Source organism: Mustela nivalis, assembly GCF_964662115.1.
Source record: "Mustela nivalis genome assembly, chromosome: 19".
Lineage (NCBI taxonomy): Eukaryota > Metazoa > Chordata > Mammalia > Carnivora > Mustelidae > Mustela > Mustela nivalis.
This window is the reverse complement of record NC_139038.1, coordinates 21,525,471-21,545,212: the sequence shown is the minus strand read 5'-3', so window position 1 is coordinate 21,545,212 and position 19,742 is coordinate 21,525,471. Positions and strand designations below refer to the sequence as shown.

Here is a 19,742-nt window from a genome sequence, read left to right as displayed (position 1 = left end):
CCACAACACAGGGGCGCGTGTGCGCGCGCGCGCACACACACACACACACACACACACACACCGTGCACCACATGCACACACACAGGGGCCTGACCCCGCAAGCTGGGGCAGCCAGCGGGAACAAGCCTGCTTCACAGACGAGGAGCAGGACATAGGAAGCCAGGTAACAGCATCAAAAATCAGTAGGGCACGGGATCAGAGTTGGCGCGGGGACTCTGGAGCCTCGAACTGTTCGCTGGTTTTGCAGAGACATACGGGGGGCCCTGACCCGGTAAAGGTCCGTGACCTCCTCCTGCGCAGTGCATGGCCACAGCCCGGGTCCCCAACCAAGGGTGACCATGTGGATCACCAGGGAGGCTGTTAATACAGATTCCTAGGCCCGTTCAGCTTCCCTGGGAGTGGGGCCCAGGGATCTGTCAGTTAGGGAGCTCCCTAGACTGAGAGGCACAGACAGGGAATCTTCTAACCGCTGGCACGCTGGCAGGCGTCCCAGCAGAACCGCCCAGGGCAGTTACGCTCTGGCACTGGACGGCACTGCGCGGCTGTGGGTTTTCACCTGCCCAGTACTTATGCCCTTGTCTTTTGATAGTAGGACTTAATTCCTTCTTCAGGAAAGCACCCTTTTCTGCCTCACTGTGTCCACCTGGTAGAGGCTGACATCACCCCAGCTCCAGGGCGCATGACCCAGGACTGACCAATCTTGAGAGCGCATTCTCCAGCACACAGTGATTGGTTGCAGAATGAGCATGTGACCCAATGAGTCCCTCCCAGGACTTCTGCTGGGGCCATTGGGAAACAGGAGTTCTGTTTCTTGGGGGAGAGGGCTGAGCTGATGGGGTGTATGTCTGGCATTGCCAAGACCCTCTGCATGGAGAGAGCCTGACAGAGAGTCAAGTCAGTGGGGAGAAAAGCTGAACAAAAATAGAGAAAGGTAGTGTCCTGATGACAGCATTTGAGTGCCTGGATCCAGCCATACCTGAACCCATTTTACCCCTCACTCCATCAGCCAGTGAATACCTTGTTTTGCTTAAGCTAGTTTGACCTGGGTCAATGGCATCCAACAGTGTCTTGACTAACATACCAGCTCTTTCTATTAAAAACAAAAAAAAATCGAAACTTTGTAAACATACAAAATGGGCACTGGCTTCCAGCCTACCTTTCCCCAACAAGACCCAGATTATTAAAGGAAAGAAACTCCCCTCAGCCTCCCTGGGTAGGGTCCGTTGCTCCAAGTGTGCTTGGGGACCACTTACTAGTCTCATGGCCACTTTGCACCCCTGGGCAGTGCAGGTCCTTCCTGGCGCTAGGCTGCTGTCTGCTGAGCCATTGTGGACGTCCCCAAAGAGGTCAAGGACCACTGGGTGGTGGGGGTTCTGCTCGTCAATCAGAACCAACGGTGTGTCATTCCAGATGGTGAAGTTCAGGGTCCTAGTGGTGTTGGCATAGCTCTGCTCGGGAGCTAGGATCCTCTCCAGGACCGCTTCCATGAGCTCATCCAGATCCTTCAGCAAATGCTTGACTTTAGAATACCTGGGTGGGGAGGGGGCCAGTCAGGGGGGCAAGCGCAGCTGAGGGGCAGCTGAGAACAACCCCAGTCTGGGCACCCCCCCCCCCCAGCACAGCTGCCAGCCACCTTGTGTGAGGAGAGCGCTGCACCCAAGCCCCTGCCTCTCTCCCCACCACAGGTGACCGTGCCTCCTTCCATCCGCCAGTTCACGTCTTCATCCACCGAGTATGCAGAGAGCGCCTACTAGGTACCAGGCATTGCGCAAAGCACAGAGGATATGAGAGCGAAACAAGCCACATGCATTCCCTTTCCTTTACGAAGTTCACACTGTAACGAGGAAGACTCCTAACAGCTCCTGGCTCCAACGCTCCAGCAGCGACTTTGGGAAGCAGAGGAAGTCTCACGAGGGAGAAGGTGGTCGGGACTGTGGGGCTGGGCTCCAGCAGCTCCTCTCAGCCCCCGCAGAGCTTCCCGTATTGGAAATGGTGACTGGTCAGTCCGGCAGAAATGTGTCCGGACCAGGGAGGGTCCCACCCACGGGCCGGTCAGCTCTGGCTGGAGGACAGCCTGCAGGAGTGTGTGTGAAAGCCTGGCCACAGACCCACGTCCTGCTACAAAGGGGTACAGCAGCCCCACCTGAGAGTGGCCTCAGCTGCGGACACCTCCTGTCCCCAGAGTGTGAAAGCAGCCACCTTTGTGTACACAGCAAGAGGAGGGTTCAGGGAGGGCGGTGGGCTGGGGGGGCGGGGGCTGCTAGGATAGCCCGGATGTCCAGAGCTGCTGTTGAGCCAGGTGGGACGGGGCCTGAGGACTGGGTTCGAATCCCGACATGTCACTTGATATCTGTGTGACCTTGGGGCATGTTAGCGGCTCCGTGGCTCTGCTCTCGTCTACAAAGTAGGAGGATGAAAATATTGACCCTGGAGGGCTGTCGGGAGGATGCGGTGAGGTGAGGTCTCTACAGCATGGAGAACCGGGTCGGGCCAGGGCAGTGCTGTCCTGCGCTGACTGCGGGCTCTCTGGAGAGGCTCCAGGGATCCACCCAAGCAGGCAGGAGCCCAGTCGCGAGAAAGAACAGACTTTCTGATCACTAGGCATGCAATCAGGAAGTATGAATTCCCTTCCAGGACCTTGTTTCGGGCAAGAATGTTCCCTGTGACTCAGCCACACTGGCCCTTCCTGCAGTTCCTGGAAAGCACCAGACTCCGTCTCGTCCCAGGGCCTTGGCAGCCATCCTCCACTGGGGGCCACTCTGCGCCCCACCTAGCTGGTGTCTGCCCATACCTGGGGGTGTTCTCCTCTGGCTGGCCCCCTGCCCCTCCTCAACCCCGGTCAGGCCGGCTGCCTCGCCGGGTCCTGTTCGTAGGCCTTTGCCATCACGTGGCTGCGCAGTGGCAGCTCTGGAGTCAGATCTGGCCGGGATTCCGACGCCACGGCTGTTCGCTGTGTGTCTCTGGGTAAGTTCCCTCACCTCTCTGAATCTCCAATTCCCGCCCTATAAATCTATAAATTGGGGCTAACACGGTCGTGCCCACCCCTAGGGTGGTCGTGTGGATCAGAATTACATAAATCAACCAAAACACAGACGCATGCTCTACTGACCCGAGCCAGCCGGGCGCCCCTCGTTAAGCCTAGGAAGTTTATGAATTTTGAAAGGTCCTTGCTGCAAAGGGATGATGCAAACAGGAAACTAAGGAGAAAAAGAGGGAAGGGGAGGAGGAGAGAGAGAAAGGGGGAGGAGGAGAGGGGGGGAGAGTAGGAGAGCCGAGAGAGATGGGGGAGGGGTGGGGAGGCAGGAATGAGGAGGGAGAGAGACAGAGGGGGAGGCAGGCAGGGGGAGGCAGGCAGGGGGAGCCAGCCCGGCTCTCCAGGGACCACCTACTGGAAGGGGCTGGCATTGCAGATGGTGACGGCGGGGAAGTCCATGGTCTTGAAGCCGAGGGAGAGGGACACGCTGACCTCCCAGCTCAGGTAGGTCCTGATGAAGACGCCCCACTGCCAGCAGACCAGGGAGGTGAAGAGCAGCGTGATGAGGAACCACACGGCCTTCTTCTTGGGCCCCTCGCAGATGATGCGCTTGGGGCCGTGGGTGTTGGTGTTGCTGCAGTACCACACCAGCAGCTCCTTGTACGAGTAGCCCGGGCCCTTCTGCAGCCGGTGCAGGCACTTCACCAGGCACTTCTTCACCAGCATCGTGGCGCCTGCACGGGGACCCCGCAGCCAGATCCCGCGTCGGTCCCCTGCCGTGGCCGCCCCATCCTGGTCCCCATCCCGGGCCAGGGCAGGGGCGAGGAGGGGGGTGGGTACCTGGCCCCGGCTGCTGGGCTGCTCATCCCGGCCCCCCCCGCCCCCCTTGCTCTCGGCTCCTCTCCCTTCCTCCCATCTCTCCTCCAACTGTCCAACCAACCCCCAAACATTTATTGAATGCCTACTGTATACCATGCACTGACTTAGTCCCTCTGGACTCAATGATGGGCAAAACAAACAAGGTTTCTGCCCTCTGGGAATTGTAGCCTGGTGGGGGCAAGTTCCTTCTTAGGTGCGCCAGCTGCAAACTGAGGACAGTTGTACCTCATTTCCAGAACTACTGAGAGGGTGAAACTAGGTGATGCACAAAACGTGCTCAATACGGTGCCTAAACTCAGACCAAGTGCCCGATACGTTGGCTACCTTTATTTATTGTACTTCTGTTTTATTTTTATTTTATTTTATTTTAAATTAATTGTTTTTTTGAGAGAGAAACCACTGGGGAGTGGGGGTGGGAGGGGCAGAGGGAGCACACCCAGCGCTGAGCCCGACGTGGGGCTCGATCTCAACCCTACGATCATGATCTCAGCCGAAATCAAGAGCCTGACACTTCATCGACAGGGCCACCCTGGTGCCCCATCAGCTACCCCCTCACTCACCTGGTGGGTGAGACAGATGTCATCAAATGATCCGCCCAAAATGCGTGGTTATGAAACATGGTAGGAAGTGGGGGGAGGGGACCCCGTGCCCTGAGCTCACAGAAGCGGTAAAGGTGATAAAGGGCCGGGTCTCCGGAGCTGGAATGTCTGCTTTGCCTGTCAGCCCCACCCCTTTCTAGCTGTGTGACTTTGAGCCAGTCATTTTCCTGGTGCCTCCGTGTCCTGCTCTGTCAGTGGGGTAATAATACCTCTCCCTCAGCGGTGGTTGTAAAGACCGAATGAAAATACGTAGCGTGTGGACGAATGCTGGGCGCCTGTCAGCTCTCATGCTTATCAAAGCACCCCTCCCCAGGCCCGAGAGTCCCCGGAGAAGCTGAGTTAAAGAACACAGAGTTGGGGACATCTGGGTGGCTCAGTTGGTTGGACAACTGCCTTCGGCTCAGGTCATGATCCCGGAGTCCTGGGATCGAGTCCCGCATCGGGCTCCCAGCTCCACGGGGAGTCTGCTTCTCCCTCTGACCTTCTCCTTACTCATGCTCTCTCTCAAATAAATAAATAAATAAAAATCTAAAAAAAAAAAAAAAAAAAGAACACAGAGTTAACTAGCTGAAGAGGAGTGTGTGTGTGGGGGGGAGCTCTCGGGAGGGGACGACAGCAGTCTCTGAGCGGGAGGAGGGAGCCCTCAGGAGTGAGCAGGACCCTGTGGGCCACGTTCAGGACCCGGAGGCCCGATGCCGTCCAGTCTGCCGTCTGGGAAGACACAGGCTGGAACCGGGTGAGGGCGGGTCCAGCAGCACCAGGGGCGAGCTGGGGGTTGTTGAGGAATGTCTAATCTTTCTTTCTGAGACTCTGTTTCTCACCTGCATGCGGACACAGGGTTCTTGTGAAGAGGAAGCCTGTCACAGAGCCTGGCCCCTGATGGCTTCTCAGGCAGTATGCGTTTCCTCCTCCTCCTCAGACACAGAAGGAACCTGCCGCTGGAGCAGCCCAGCTCTGTCCTGGGGGCCCTGGTTGGCCAAAGGCCACACCTTCCTGAGCTGTCCTGACTCCCTGGCTGGAGTGACCCTCATCCTCCGGTCAGAGCCAGTGCCTTCCGGGGGGCACTGTGGTAGGCAGGTCAGGGGCTGCTGCTCCAGCATCCTTCCTCCCCCTCGGCCCCACCTGGGTCTGTGTGTCCTCAGGGCAATGCCCCTCCCCCAATCTCAGTTGGTGTGAGCTGCCAGGCTGACTCCACCCCTAGTCTGAGGGGTACTCACATTAACCCCAGTGGGGATTGTTAAGACTCAGTTCTGTTATTTTATACCGGTATAACTGAGGCAGAGACTTTTTTTTTTTTTTTTTTTTTTTTTTTTTTTTTTAGCTAAGACTACTCGGCAGGTGGTATTTGGTGCCACAAATGGGGAGACTGCCCGAGAATTAAAGCCAACACAGAGGATAGCAGAGCCCAAGATGGAGAGAGTGATTTCTGACAACATTGGAACACCTGGATCCAGCCGCTCCTGAAGCCACTTATTCCTGGACTCAGCAGGTACAAGAAGCAATATTCTTTCTTTCTTACTTATGCTGATGCAAATTGGGTGTCTGTCATTTGCAGCCATTAGGATCTTAGCAAAGAAAGAAATTCACCTCTCCCTACCCTGTGTCATACCTACTTCTGCCTACTTCTCATTCCTGTGAGATGATAAGCCCTCTGAGAGTAGCAGCTCTGTATTCCTGATAAGCCCAGCATAGTGCCTGATACTCCACTGAATAGCCAAGTGGATAAGGCCAGACTTTCATATCTAAACTGAGATCTTAAACTTACTCAAGCATGTGTTCACTGCTGACCTAATTTTCTGACACAGTAATATCTCCCACCTTCCTGGCCAAAGCACTAAAGCCTTTCCCCTCCAATGCCCCTGCTCTCTGATGGAAATCAAGCTCCATGTACCTGCTCAGGCCATCATAGCTCTAAGATGGACGTTCACAGATTAACCCAACCCCCATCTTCCCCTAGAGGGCCCATTCCCTGCTCTGGGAAAATAAAGTTACAATGATCAAAGCAGTAACAAGTCCAAGGGCACCATCAAAGTACTACGTGTTTACCATGATCGGGGCAATGCAAGGTGGTGTGTGTGTTATTTCATTCTTAGACATCATCATCCACAACTATAAACTTGGGAAGAACTGGGGCTTTGTCTCACTTTATAGGCCAGCACCCCAAAGCCTGATAGGTAAGCAGCACATGAAGCTCCAGTAAACTGCTATAGAAGAACCAGACAAAGGGCCTCTCTTTGCCGTTCTCATTTAATTAGCCTGGCTCAGCTAAGGAGAAAATCGGCTAAGTAGGGACAGGTATTTAACCCCTGCTAATCTCCCAGATTAACAAGACCTTGGGCTCAGAACTTTACCAGGCAACAGTATCTGGTTAGAATTCACATCACTCTGTTTTCACTTCTTTTTTTCCTGTAAAGATTTTATTTATTTATTTGTGAGAGAGAGAGCACAAGCAGGGGGAGCTGCAGCAGGAGAGGGAGAAGCAGGCTCCTCGCTGAGCAGGGAGCCTGATGCGGGACTTGATCCCAGGACTCTGGGATCATGACTTGAACCAAAGGCAGATGCTTAACCGACTGAGTCACCCAGGCACCCTCGCTGGGTTTCTTTCTTTTTCTTTCTTTCTTTTTTTTTTTTTTTTAAGATTTTATTTATTTGTTTGACAGAGAGAGATCACAAGTAGACAGAGAGGCAGGCAGAGATAGAGGAGGAAGCAGGCTCCCCGCTGAGCAGAGAGCCCAATGCAGGACTCGATCCCAGGACCCTGAGATCATGACCTGAGCTGAAGGCAGCGGCTTAACCCACTGAGCCACCCAGGCGCCCACTGGGTTTCTTTCTAAGAGGGATCTCCTATTCATGGCAAGAGATACTGGCCTTAGCTTTCCGTTCACAAATACACTTAAGTTTAAAAAAAAAAAAAAAAAAGGAGGTGGGAATGTTCTTAAAGAAAATTATCCAGTGAACAATACCCTGCCACACAGTAAACGCCACTATAGGAGTAGATGAGTAACAGAAGTTGGTGAGTGCTGGCTTATCTCCTGCCTCGTTTGCTCCCTTGGGCCATTAACCAAGTAAAAATCAGTCAGTGCTACAAACAACTTTATGCTGTTCCCATCAGATTTCCCCCCAAGGTGATAGATGGTCTGTGTTTGGGATGTATACACAGCTTGTTCAGAAAGGTTTAAATCTGCTTTCGGCTTAAGCCACCCCAAACAAGCCAAGGGGAGATTGGGTCCACTCGTGGACCCGGGAACGGTGGTCATGCTTCAGAGAGTCCCGGACTGCGTCAACACCTTGGTCCGAACTGGTGGTAAACGTTCCTGACCTCAAACACAACAATGAAGGTTGTGTACAGCCGATTCTGATTTCTCCTAAGAGGAAACACTTGCTTTCAGAGACGTTTGTCCTGAGATTTGACTCTGTCTCTCGGTGGGAGGACAACTGGGAACACAGGCTCATGTCTTCACCTATTATCTGGACGAGGGGACATATAAATGTGCTTCTTATGCATTCTTCCGAACCTTCTGAACGAGAGATTGCAACCTGTGACCCTGTGTTGGGTTTGCAAATGTAGTTTTTGTTGTGGGCTAGTATTCGTTTTTAGAATTCTCACTGAGGGGTGCCTGGGTGGCTCAGTGGGTTAAACCTCTGCCTTCAGCTCAGGTCATGATCCCAGGGTCCTGGGATCAAGCCCCGCATCTCTGCTCGGCAGGGAGTCTGCTTCCTCCTCTCTCTCTGCCTGCCTCTCTGCCTACTTGTGATCTTTGTCTGTCAAATAATGAAATAAAATCTTAAAAAAAAAAAGAATTCTCATTGAAAGATAACAGCTTTATGGAGCTATAATAATTCACGTAATTAGATATAATTCATGTAATCAGATAACTCATCCATTGAAAGTGTAGAAATCGGTGCATTTTAGTGTATTCACAGAGTTGCACTGCCATCCCAATAAATTTTAAAGCATTTTTATCTCCCCCCAGGGAAACTCTGTATCCATTAGGGTCACTCCTCATTCCTCCCTCCACCCTCCCCAGCTCCAGGGTTGGTCTCTTTAGATTTGCCTCTTCTGGACCTTTCATATGAACGGAGCCATAGCTAGTGTAGTCTTCCATGACTAGACTTTTGCACTTAGCGTTCTGTCTTTCAAGTTCATGCACCTTACAGCATGGATCAGTACGCCATTTCTTTCTTTCTTTCTTTCTTTCTTTTTTTTGCAAATAATATTCCATATCATGGAATCGATCACGTTTTATTTATCCGTGCATCGGCTGATGGATATCCGTATTGCTTTAACTTTTTGGCTAGTTTGCGTGACAGCACTGTAAACAACCCTGTACACATCTCCGTGCAGACATATGTTTTCATTTCTGTTGGGTAGATACCTAGGTGTGGATAAACCCACTGAATCGTAGGGTAATTCTATGGTTAACCTTTTGAAGAACTGACAGACTGTTTTCCAAAGAGGCTACAGTATTTTCAAATCCCATTAGCAGTGTACGAGGTTCCAAGTTCTTCACATCCTCTTCCACACGGTTATCATTAAAAAAAAAAAAAATTATTATAGCCATCCTAGTGGGGGTAAAGGGGTAACTTATTTTGGTTTTATTTGCATTTTCCTAACAGCTAATAATGTTGCCCATCCCTTCATGTGCTCTAGGCCAATATAACCATTATGTGGCTAATATATCTTTGGAAAAATGTCTATTCAGGCACGTTGTGTGTATTTTAATTAGGTTGTCTTTTATTATGAGGTTGAAAGAGTTATTTATATATTCCATACGAGTGCTTTATCAGAGATAGGATTTGCAAAACTATTCTATTCTGGGGTTATCTTTTCACTTCCTTGAAGCACAAACGTTTTTAAAAATTTTATTTACTTATTTGACAGAGGGAGAGATCACAAGCAGGCAGAGAGGCACGCAGAGTGAAAGGGAGAAGCAGGCTCCCTGCTGAGCAGAGAGCCCGATGCGGGGCTTGATCCCAGGACCCTGGGATCATGAACTTAACCAAAGGCAGAGGCTTAACCCACTGAGCCACCCAGTGCCCCAGAAGGTTTTAATTTTGATGATGCCTAATTTGTCTGTTTCTTTGGTTGCTTGTGCTTTGGTGTTATCTCTAAGAATCCACTGCATAATCCAAGGTCATAAAGATTTATTCCTTTGATTTATTCTAAGGGTTTTATAATTTTACCTCTTCAATTTAGGTCTTTGATCCAATTTGGATTAATTTTTTTAAAGTTTTATTTATTTACATAATCTCTACACTCAATATAATCTCACAACCCGGAGATCAAGAGTCACACGCTCCTCCCACTGAGCCAGCCAGACACCCCTTATTTGAATTAATTTTTGTATGTGGGGTGATGTGGAGGTTCAAATTCATTCTTGGGCACGTGGATACCTACTTGTCTCAACAGCAACACTGTTCTTTCCCCCATTTAATTATCTTGACATCCTTAGTGGTTTTTAAAAAAATGTTACTCAAATTAAGGGGCACGTGAAGTGTCTGACTCTTGATTTCAGCTCAAGTCAGAATCTCAGGGTTGTGAGATCAAGCCCCATGCTGCAGTTCAAGCTGGGTGTAGAGATTGGTTACAATTCTCTCTCTCCCTCTGCCTCTCCCCAACCCCTAAAAAAAAAAAAAAAAAAAAAAAAAAGGAAAGAAAGAAAGAAAGAAAAAAAATCACTCAAATTAAAACCTAATAGAAAGATATACCATGTTCATGGGTCATAAGACGCAATACTGTTAAGATGTCAATCCTAAATTAATCTCGAGTTGATTCAATCCTAATCAAAATCCCGTAGACTTTTTGCAGAAATTGACAAGTTGATTCTACACTTTATATGCAAAAGCAAAAGAACAATAAGAAAAAAATAGTTTTAAAAAGGAAGAACAAAGTTGAAGTGCATATACTACCTGATATGAAGACTTAGAATAGAGTACAATAATCGGAACAGTGTGATATTGGTGTCACGATGGACATCTTTATCAGCGGAATAGAAGAGAGAGTAAGGACATACATCTACAGGGTGCCAAGTTGATTCAATGCAGAAAGGATCGTCTTTTCAACAAGAGATGTTGGAACGAACGGAGATCCATGTAGGAAAATGTGAATCTCAACTATTACCCCACATTATACAAAAATTAACTTGAAATGGATCAGAGACCTAAAGCACGAAAGACACAACTATAAGACATCCAGAAGAAATGTAGGAGAGAAAAAAAAAAGAGAGAGAGAGAGAAAAAAAAAAGAAATGTAGGAGAAAATCTGTGCAATCTTAGGGTAGGCAAAGCTCTTTTAGATAGAACACTAAAATCATGAATCATGAAAGGAAAAAAAAACACTATAAATTGTACTTTATTAAAATATAACATAAAAATCTGCTCTTCAAAACACACTGTTGAGAAAATGAAAGAGCAGGACACTAGGAGAAAATTATTACAAGAAAATACTTGTAATAATATGTCTGACAAAGAATTCATATGCAGAATAAAGAATTCTTACAACCAAATAAGAAGACAAACAACTTGGCAGAATAATGGGCAGAAGATTTGAAAAGATGCTTCATATAGGAAGATGCATGAATGGCCCATGAGCACATGAAAAGATGCTTAACATCATTAGTCACAGGGAAATGCAAATCAAAACCGCAGACGCCATTTCCCACCCCCTAGAAGGACGGTCAATACCCAGTGTTAGCAGGGGTGTGGAGCCATTACGTCTCTTCCTACCCGCTGGCTGGGATGCAAAATGGTACCGTTCTGTGGTTGCCCAGCGAGCTAAATGGACACTTACCCTATGGCGTGCCAATTCCACTCTTAATTATCCAAGAGAATGGAAACATGTTCACACAAAGACATGTACATATATATTCACAGCAGCCTTATTCATTAATAACCCCTTGGAAACAAGCCAAACAGCCACCAGCAGGTGAATAAATAAATTGTGGCAAATCCATACAATGGGGTACTATTCAGCAGTAAAAAGGAACCGACTATCCAGACACACACCAACACAGGTGGATAGAACCAAAGGAAATGTGCCGAGTTTGAAAAGCAAGACATAGAAGAGTATGTAGCATCTGATTCCATTTAGGTGAAGTCCTATGAAAAGACGCACTAATCTCTAGGGCCAGAAAGCAGATCACTGATTCCCTGGGTCCGGGGTAAAGACTGGATTGAGTAGAAAAGCACACAAGGGAACTTTTGGGCGGTGTTATGAAACTACTCTCTATCTTGGGTGAGATGGTAGTTAGCTGGATGTATGCATTTGTGAAAACTCATCAAACTATGTATTTTTTCAAACACTATATTTACAATGGAGGGGACGTATTGTATATAACACATTTAAAGTTCTAACGAAACACTTAAATCCATTGCCGTTTGAAAATTATGAGAGTGCCCATCTTAAAAATGTTGACTTTTCATAAAAAAAAAAAAAGATTTTATTTATTTATTAGAAAAAGAGAGAGAACATGAGGCGGGGGAGGGTCAGAGAAAGAAGCCGACTCCCCAGTGAGCAGGAAGTCCACCCGAGGCTTGATCCCAGGACCCCGGGATCATGACCTTAGCTGACGGTAGTCGCTTAACCAACTGAGCCACCCAGGCACCCAAAAATCTAGATTTTTTCTTTATGTTTTGAAAAATCACAAATACCTGATAGTTGTCCCCATGGGGCAACATTCTGCTGAAACTGAACAGTGGCAGCGCCCCCTTGAGACGGAGAATATACTTCCGGCCCATCCCAAATCTCCTCCATTCCCTATTTTCATATGCTCAGCTCATTTCTTACTCATTTTTCAAATTCCCTGCTTTGGCTTAGGCGGACATCTGACTTTGTGACCCCTGTAAATTGTAGGTCACATGCTTTATTAAAATCCCCTGTACTTATGTTTTGCAGTAAAACCTCAATTATCCAAGGTTATCAGGGAATACAAGTTCTGGGCAGCTGGATTTTTATAGTTAATTGAAGGTTAGCCTGAAAACGGATTTGACTCTGGTTATTGAAAAATCTTTCATGTTTCTGCCGGCCCTAGGGCAGGCAGCCTCAGAACATGACTGACTCATTGTTCTCGAGCACCTGGTCAGGATCGGAGTCATGGATGGGACTCAAGGTACCAGGCTAGAGACGGTGAAGAGGATTTTTTAGGGGAGTGGTCAGAATCCTTCCAGGGGCCAGGACATACCCTGGGTGTCATTTGTTTATTAATGCAAATATTAGGTGCATTCCAGGCACCCAGATTTTGGTCTCTAAATACCATTCCTGACGAAACGGAACCAGGGCTTCTTGGAGAAATGGTTGACACCAGTTTTGGTGCAAGGAAATGTACAGGCTGAGCCTGGGATGCCTCAGACCAGAAAGCAAAGGAAGGGAATCAAAGACTCCTGGGGTCAGTCAGAAGGACTCCCTGAAGGGGTCCTCACTGGCAAAGATGGGAGAATTTGAGCATCTTCTAAAAAAATGCAATTAATTGAAACATATTCAATGCATAAAAATCCATGAGTTCATTACAACACTGGAAAAAGGGGGAAGTGAGTAGAACATTAATGTTACCAATAAATAAGAGTCGGGGGACCTGGGTGACTCAGTCACTTGTTTCTGAACTCTGTTCACGATCTCAGGATCCTGGGATCGAGGCCCATGCCAGGCTCCTGCTCAGCAGGGAGTCTGTCCCTCTGCACCTCCCCCTGCTCAGGCGCTCTCTCTCAAACAAATAAATAAAATCTCTATCTAGCTCTGCCTCTGGCTCACCTTGATGGTGGGTGACTGGGGGCACAGGCAGGGAAGGAGGCCTTTGAAATCAGAGTGACTCCTTCTGCATTGAGTCAATGTTTCATCTATTCATTTATCCGGTCTGCAGATACTTACGAAGCCCTTACTGCGAGACCAGCGCTGTTCTAGGTGCCAAGCAATAAACAATAACAATAAACAAAGGGTAAAGAAATCAATCAATCCCTGCCTCTCTACAGCCTATATGCCCCCAGGAGACAGAACCAAAAAATTAAAAAGAGCAACTACATTTGAGAATTTATGCTGACTGGAGTTCGGTCAAAAAAAAAAAAAATCTGCATAGCATCCCTTAGATACAGAGATTAAATGTTTTCTAACACCAGGCGCATTGGCCAAGTTTTGGGGAAGAGCCCACTTTGGCATGCCGCTGGGGTCTGAGTTGGTGTAGTCGTTTGGAGAGTATCTGGTAGGCTCTAGTGCATTTAAAATGTGGCAGCCGGGACCCCGAGGTTCCACTCTTGGCGCGTGCAGATGTGCGTGCTTGCACTGTGTGGCTATGTGCGTGTTGTACACCGTTATGGATGGTGATGGCGGCCCTGTAATCCCCCCAAGCTGGAAACGACCTCACAGGCCCAGTGACAGGCTGCCGGGGAGTGGGTAGGGTGCAAACCGCTCTACCACAGGGGCAGGGAGCACCTTCAAAGAGCAGAGAGGAGTCCTCAGCCCAGATAAGCTCATGCCACAGCCCTGGGCAGCCCAGCAAATGCTGGATGTTAAGGACCCAGAAGGGACTTGGGTTCCCATCAGGGGTGGATGGCGTCAGACCCCAGCTCAGGCCTGGTTCCACTGGCTCCTCAGGGGAGGGCCTCGGTCCATGACAGTAATAGGTTGGCCCTCCAGATCTTAATTCTGTCATCTGTAAAATGGGGATAACAGTACCTGTGCCTACGAGGTTGTTGTCAGGATTCAATGAGATAATTCATGGGAAGCACTTTGCACAGTGCCTGGCCTATAGTAAGTCTTGAGACTTGCTGAGTGTGATTACTATCATCATCATTGTTATTTTAAGGAGCAGAATTATTATTGCTGTCCTGGGCTGCTGGGCCTGTCATTGGTGGAGAAATGACCCACTGGAGAAGTGGCATGCGGGCGGCTTCCTGTGGGAAGGGACCCTTCCCTGGCAGGGAAATCCCAAGGTCCCTGGGTCTCTAGTGGTCCCCAATGGCTGGCAGCTGGCTTTCCAGACAACTTCTGTAAAGAGCTGCACCTGCACCCAGCCTGGCCAGCACCAGCAGCCATGTACACAGCACTGACAATGCCACATTCCTGTCCCATGGGAAGGAAGACCCAGGAGGCTGCGGGTCCCTCCCCTGGACTAGAGCCCTCACCACCTCAGCCCGTATCCTGGCCCCCAGCGTGCCTCCCTGCAGGATGGTGGGGAGCCGTGGAGATTAGAAACATCTCCGCTCGGCCGACTTTGGCCTTGTGGGTTTCCCCACAAAGCCCCTTGCTTAACCCAGACCTCGTGCTGGTGTAGATTCATCCCAACCCTCTGTGCAGCCAGTCTGCCCTCAAGGATGCAGGTGGCGAGGCCAAACCCTGGGCGATCTGGGGACCGAAAGGCTACGGCTCCCTGTGGAAGGCCGGCTGTGTCAAGCTGGGGGATGGGGGCAAGTGAACACAGCCCAGGAGAGCTCAGAACAGAGAGCAGTGACCCTGGACGCTAGGCAGCACTGGGGGCGTGGGGTGTGGACAAAGCATGCGGGGCAAGGGCTTGCGACCGTCTCCACCCTAACCCCACGCCAGGCTCCATCCTGTCCACCCACCAGCTCTGAGCGGCCCGGCTGTGCCAGTCCGGCTGGTCCTGGGATGGCAGATGAGTCATGGCGTCGGGGAAGTGCTCCAAGCTGCTGCTGGTGCAGAACACGGGCCACGCCTCGCAGGGAGCAGAGTCTTGGAAACCCAGTCTGGTCTCCAGACCTGACGCCGCCACTGAGGTTCTCCCCTTGCCCCAGCGCCACCCCCACCCCTGCCAGCTCCATGGAGGCCTGGGGCACTGGAGACCCCGCTGGTCAGAGCTCACACCCCATATGCCTGTGCCACTCAGGCACTACACGAGAAGCAATCACAGCCTCCAAAAGAAAGAGGCATGTGGGAGGGAACGCTTGGTCCACACTCATGGTGGACAGACCCTCTTGGTGGTAACAAGGCAGCCAGGGCCCCAAGAAGAGCGGCTCACAACTGCTTTCCTCCCCAACTATCAGCGGGCCCAGGATGATTATACAGGCTCGTGGCTCAGGACATAGGTGCTAGAGCCAAGCTTTGGGTTTGAGGCCAGCTCGTTGTGCAACCTTGGGCAAGCTACACGGCGTGTCTTTGCTTCCCTTTCCTCATCTGAATACCGTGGACAGTATGACACCTGCTTCTGAGGGTGCCTAGAACCGTGCCTGGTTCACAGCAACTTACAAGCACCAGCTCTAATGCACTTCTATTCTTTCAAGGGCCTGTGCGACTGAGAAAAAAACACGACGGCTTTCCAAATAGGGAAAGAAAATGGCAGCCATTAAGTACACGTCTGCGGCGTGATGCCAACCACACAAACGGCACCCCGCTTTTCGTGGTGATGTGCAAATGGTATGGGAACTCATTTTTTTGATGGTGAAAGTTAGAAAGATTACAGAGACCCCAAGGACGAGGAAACTTGAACTGCAGTATATCCTGAGGGCACTGACCTGGGGACCTTCTTCCTGGTGACTGTCCACCACCCGCTTCCCAAGAGTCCCCTTTACCAGCTCCAGCCAATAACTTAAGAGTCAAAAGCCTAGAAGCATCCCCTTTTTTTTTTTTTATTTTTAAAGATTCCCACATTCATAAATAGGATCGTCAGCAATGGTCGGGAAGCCCCCTGGGACCTCTTTACATGACAACGTGACAATGGAAAGTCTAAAGAAAATCTTCAACCCACAGATCCATTTAAAAATCTCACTTCCATGGGGCGCCTGGGTGGCTCAGTGGATTAAACCTCTGCCTTCGGTTCAGGTCATGATCTCAGGGTCCTGGGATCGAGCCCCACACCGGGCTCTCTGCTCAGCAGGGAGCCTGCTTCCCTCTCTCTCTCTCTGCCTGCCTCTCTGCCTACTTGTGATCTCTCTGTCAAATAAATAAATAAAATCTTAAAAAAAAAAAACTCACTTCCAAAATAAACGCTCCACTTGTGGCACGGATGACAAAACCATCCGAGGCAGTTACCATGATGTGGCAGGGCAGGACTGCCACGTTCCAAAGTGACCGGACCAGACCAGCTTGCAGGTTTTAGGAACTCATATGATGCGTCTGTGCCGACCGTTTCCAGTACCTTCCAGATTCTCAATCCAGCTTACACTGGAGGAGGGAAGAGGTTCTGAAAAGCTGCCTCTGAAGACAGAGGCCTCTGGTGGCAAAGGCAAGTTAGGAACAAGGCTGAGGAAGGCTGGCGGGCTCCCTGTTCCCAGGATGAGCTCAGAGCAGAAGGGCCCAGGCGCTGGGAGCTGCCTTCACAAAGTGCGCCCTATCTGGGTACCATCTTTCTTTATGTTGACTTACTCTTGTTTTTACGTAAAGACTTAGTTCAGCTTTGTCCTAAGCCAGAGTGTCCACAAAATCACAGGTCTGATGTCACTAATTATATATGTTTTCTAAGACATTTCAATATCAGCAATCCCTGATGAGATGAAAGACTCATCTTTGTCTGCGCACCATCTGAAAACCATCTGTCCACGCCACACTGCGCAGGCAGAACAGACTCAGCAAGGATCCTCCCTGGCCTCAGAAACTCGCCAGATTAGATAAAATACCTCACCGTTGGCAACTCAAAGACAACCCCCTAGCCGTGGTGCCTGGCGGTGGGTAGGTTTCTCCCCGACCAGGTCCCTGTCCCCGGGGAAGCTTGTCCTACTGCCCCAGCGAGAAGACCACGAGCTCCGAGACAGTAGATGGACGACAGCTGCCGGAAAAACCCTCTTTCTTTTTGAGTGGCTTTTTTTTTCCTTCTAAAGATTTCATTTATTCATTTGACAGAGCGCATAAGCAGGAGAAACGGGCAGAGGGAGAGGGAGAAGCAGGCTCCCCGCTGAGCAAGGAGCTCAAAGACCAGAGCCAAAGGCAGATACTGAACAGAACGAGCTACCCAGGTTCCCCCTTAATGGCCTTTTGAAGGAGAAACAAGCATTCATCTGGCCTTCTGGCCAATATGCTAAACCTTGGAGGACCTGGGGATCCTGGTTTGTCATTTCCTTGCTCTGCGGCTGACCTAGTGCCACAGGACTGAAAGGGGATTTATCTTCCGTAAGGATAAAACTCTCACTGCCGGGCTTCTCTACAGGGACAAAGATGCCTGCAGTAAGAAAACCCAAATGGGGGCGCCTGGGTGGCTCAGTGGGTTAAGCCTCTGCCTTCGGCTCAGGTCATGATCTCAGGGTCCTGGGATCAAGCCCCGCATCGGCCTCTCTGCTCAGTGGGGAGCCTGCTTACCTCTCTCTCTCTCTGCCTGCCTCTCTGTCTACTTGTGATCTCTGTCTGTCAAATAAATAAATAAAATCTTAAAAAGAAAAGAAAATCCAAATGTACAACAGAGCAGAAGGGTGGGCCAGAGTACCGTTGAGGCACACAATGAAAGGCTGAAGAGCTCTTAAGAAGGATGGTTAATTATTTCTGTTTAAAACAAAAGTATGGGTTATAGGTAACTGTGTGTACGGGAAAAGAAGTTTGGTGAGATCAACCGAAATGTTTGTAGTGGTTATGTTTCAGTGGAAAGATCCTGGGTTATTAAAAAAGAATGTTTTTCATTTAATCTGTGCTCTGTAATGTTTTTACAATGAACCTATCTTGCTTGTGTAATAAGAAAATGATTTTTTTATAGAACCTGGAAAACAGCTTATGAGAGAATGTCAGTGGATAAAGGTGATATCATAACCACAGATCTTTCTCGACTTACACTGGGGTTACGTCCTGATAAACCCACAGTAAGTTGAAAATGTTCTAAGTCAAAAATTCATTTAATACACTTAGGGCGGGCGTGGGTGGCTCAGTCCATTGAGTGTCTGCCTTCCACTCGGGTCATGATCCCAAGGTCCTGGGATCGAGCCCAGAGTTGGGCTCTCTGCTCAGCGGGGAGCCTGCTTCCTCCTCTCTCTCTCTGCTTGCCTCTCTGCCTACTTGTGATCTCTCTCTGTCAAATAAATAAATAAAATCTTAAAAAAAAACTGCATTTGATACATAACCTCCAGAATATCACAGCTTAGCCTAGTTCGCCTTAAAGGTACCCAGAACGCTAACATTAGTTTACAATTCTGCAAAATCGTTTAATGCAGAGCCTGTTTTATATTCAAGTGTTGAGTATCTCCGTACTCGATCGGATACTACACTGAAAGCAAGAAAGAGGCCAGTCGTCGAGGTGTAGAAGGGTTGAAGCAGATTGACTGTTTGCTCTCAGGATCGGGTGGCTGACGGGACGCTGTGGCTTCCTCCGGCCACTACCCAGCATCATGAGAGAGGATCGCACCGTGTATCACCAGCCCGGGAAAAGATCCAAGTTCAAAATTCCAGGTATGGTTTCTACCAAATGTTTATCACTTCTGCACCATCGTAAAGGCAAAAAATCAGAAGCCTGACCCTTGTGTACGTGGAAACATCGACTGTCAGGAAAAGTGGTAATCAGGGCATTGGGAATTAGGGAAGAATTTTTTTTTTTTTTTTTAAATGTAGGCTTCCGAGAATGTAGATGGAACTCTGGAAAAGGGTGGGATTCTGGATTGGTTGGGATCAACGCAGGCTTGCAAGGGAAGCTCAGACTGGACGTACACTTGAGCTAATGTTCTAATATTTATAAGAATTTTCCAAAATTTTCTGCTACTTAGAGTTTTTTTAAATTCAAGAATATTGAATAAACCCCCAAAGGAAGGCTTTCTTATCCACTAGGAAAATCTGCCTGGGGTTCCGGGTGGCCTGACCATTTCTTCCACAATTTCTGCAGGAGGACCTTGCCTTTCCTCCTAGGAAGGGGGTGAGCCACGGATGGGTTTTAGAGGAGGGGCAGCCTCCGAGCTTGCACATCCTGGATGGCTCCTGTCTTCCAGACTCTTGTTGACAGAGTCTTCATGCTGTGTTTGGTTTCCTTATTGTTGAGGACTTGGCTACACCAAGTTCTTTATCCTGTACGATCACAGTTACATGAGAAAACACCTCACCCACCAGGCCTGCTGCCAGGAGCTATGTCACCTCGTCCTAAGTGGGGGAATGGCTTGGGGGGTGCCAGTGGTGAGGCCACGAGCCCACGGCTCCGCCCCTCCACCACCAAGCAGGTGGCCACTCGCCCAGGGTGGGTGATGTGTGTTGACAGCCGCCAGGGAAGAATGTGGTCCGTTTCATGTGCTCCCTGCTTCTCTCCCTGCCAAGGGTGGAGGCGATTGGAGTGGGCGGTCTCCGCCCAGCCCTGGAAGACTCCAAGGGTGCGGGGAGGGGGGAGGTAGAGGTGGAGTAGGAGTTCCTTATTCTACTGGGAGTAAAATGCAGTGCTCCCGACTAGACT

The 19,742-nt window shown here is 49.5% G+C and overlaps 1 protein-coding gene and 1 long non-coding RNA gene across 2 annotated transcripts in view; one reads left to right on the top strand and one right to left on the bottom strand.

The window, feature by feature from the left end:
- Positions 1 to 19,742, bottom strand: part of SCNN1B (sodium channel epithelial 1 subunit beta) — a 57,135-nt gene that overhangs the window by 18,938 nt on the left and 18,455 nt on the right. Inside the window, exons 2-3 of the mRNA XM_082714699.1 lie at positions 3,390 to 3,708; positions 1,254 to 1,530 (exon numbers count right to left, since the gene is read on the bottom strand). Of these exons, the coding sequence (XP_082570825.1) occupies positions 1,254 to 1,530; positions 3,390 to 3,700 (588 nt within the window). The 5' untranslated portion in view covers positions 3,701 to 3,708. The remainder of the gene's footprint in view (positions 1 to 1,253; positions 1,531 to 3,389; positions 3,709 to 19,742) is intronic.
- LOC309854968 overlaps positions 1 to 19,742 on the top strand; it is a 44,254-nt gene that overhangs the window by 13,521 nt on the left and 10,991 nt on the right. Inside the window, exons 5-8 of the long non-coding RNA XR_014306504.1 lie at positions 1,686 to 2,964; positions 5,774 to 5,941; positions 18,075 to 18,177; positions 18,545 to 18,760. This is a non-coding gene — a long non-coding RNA (uncharacterized lncRNA). The remainder of the gene's footprint in view (positions 1 to 1,685; positions 2,965 to 5,773; positions 5,942 to 18,074; positions 18,178 to 18,544; positions 18,761 to 19,742) is intronic.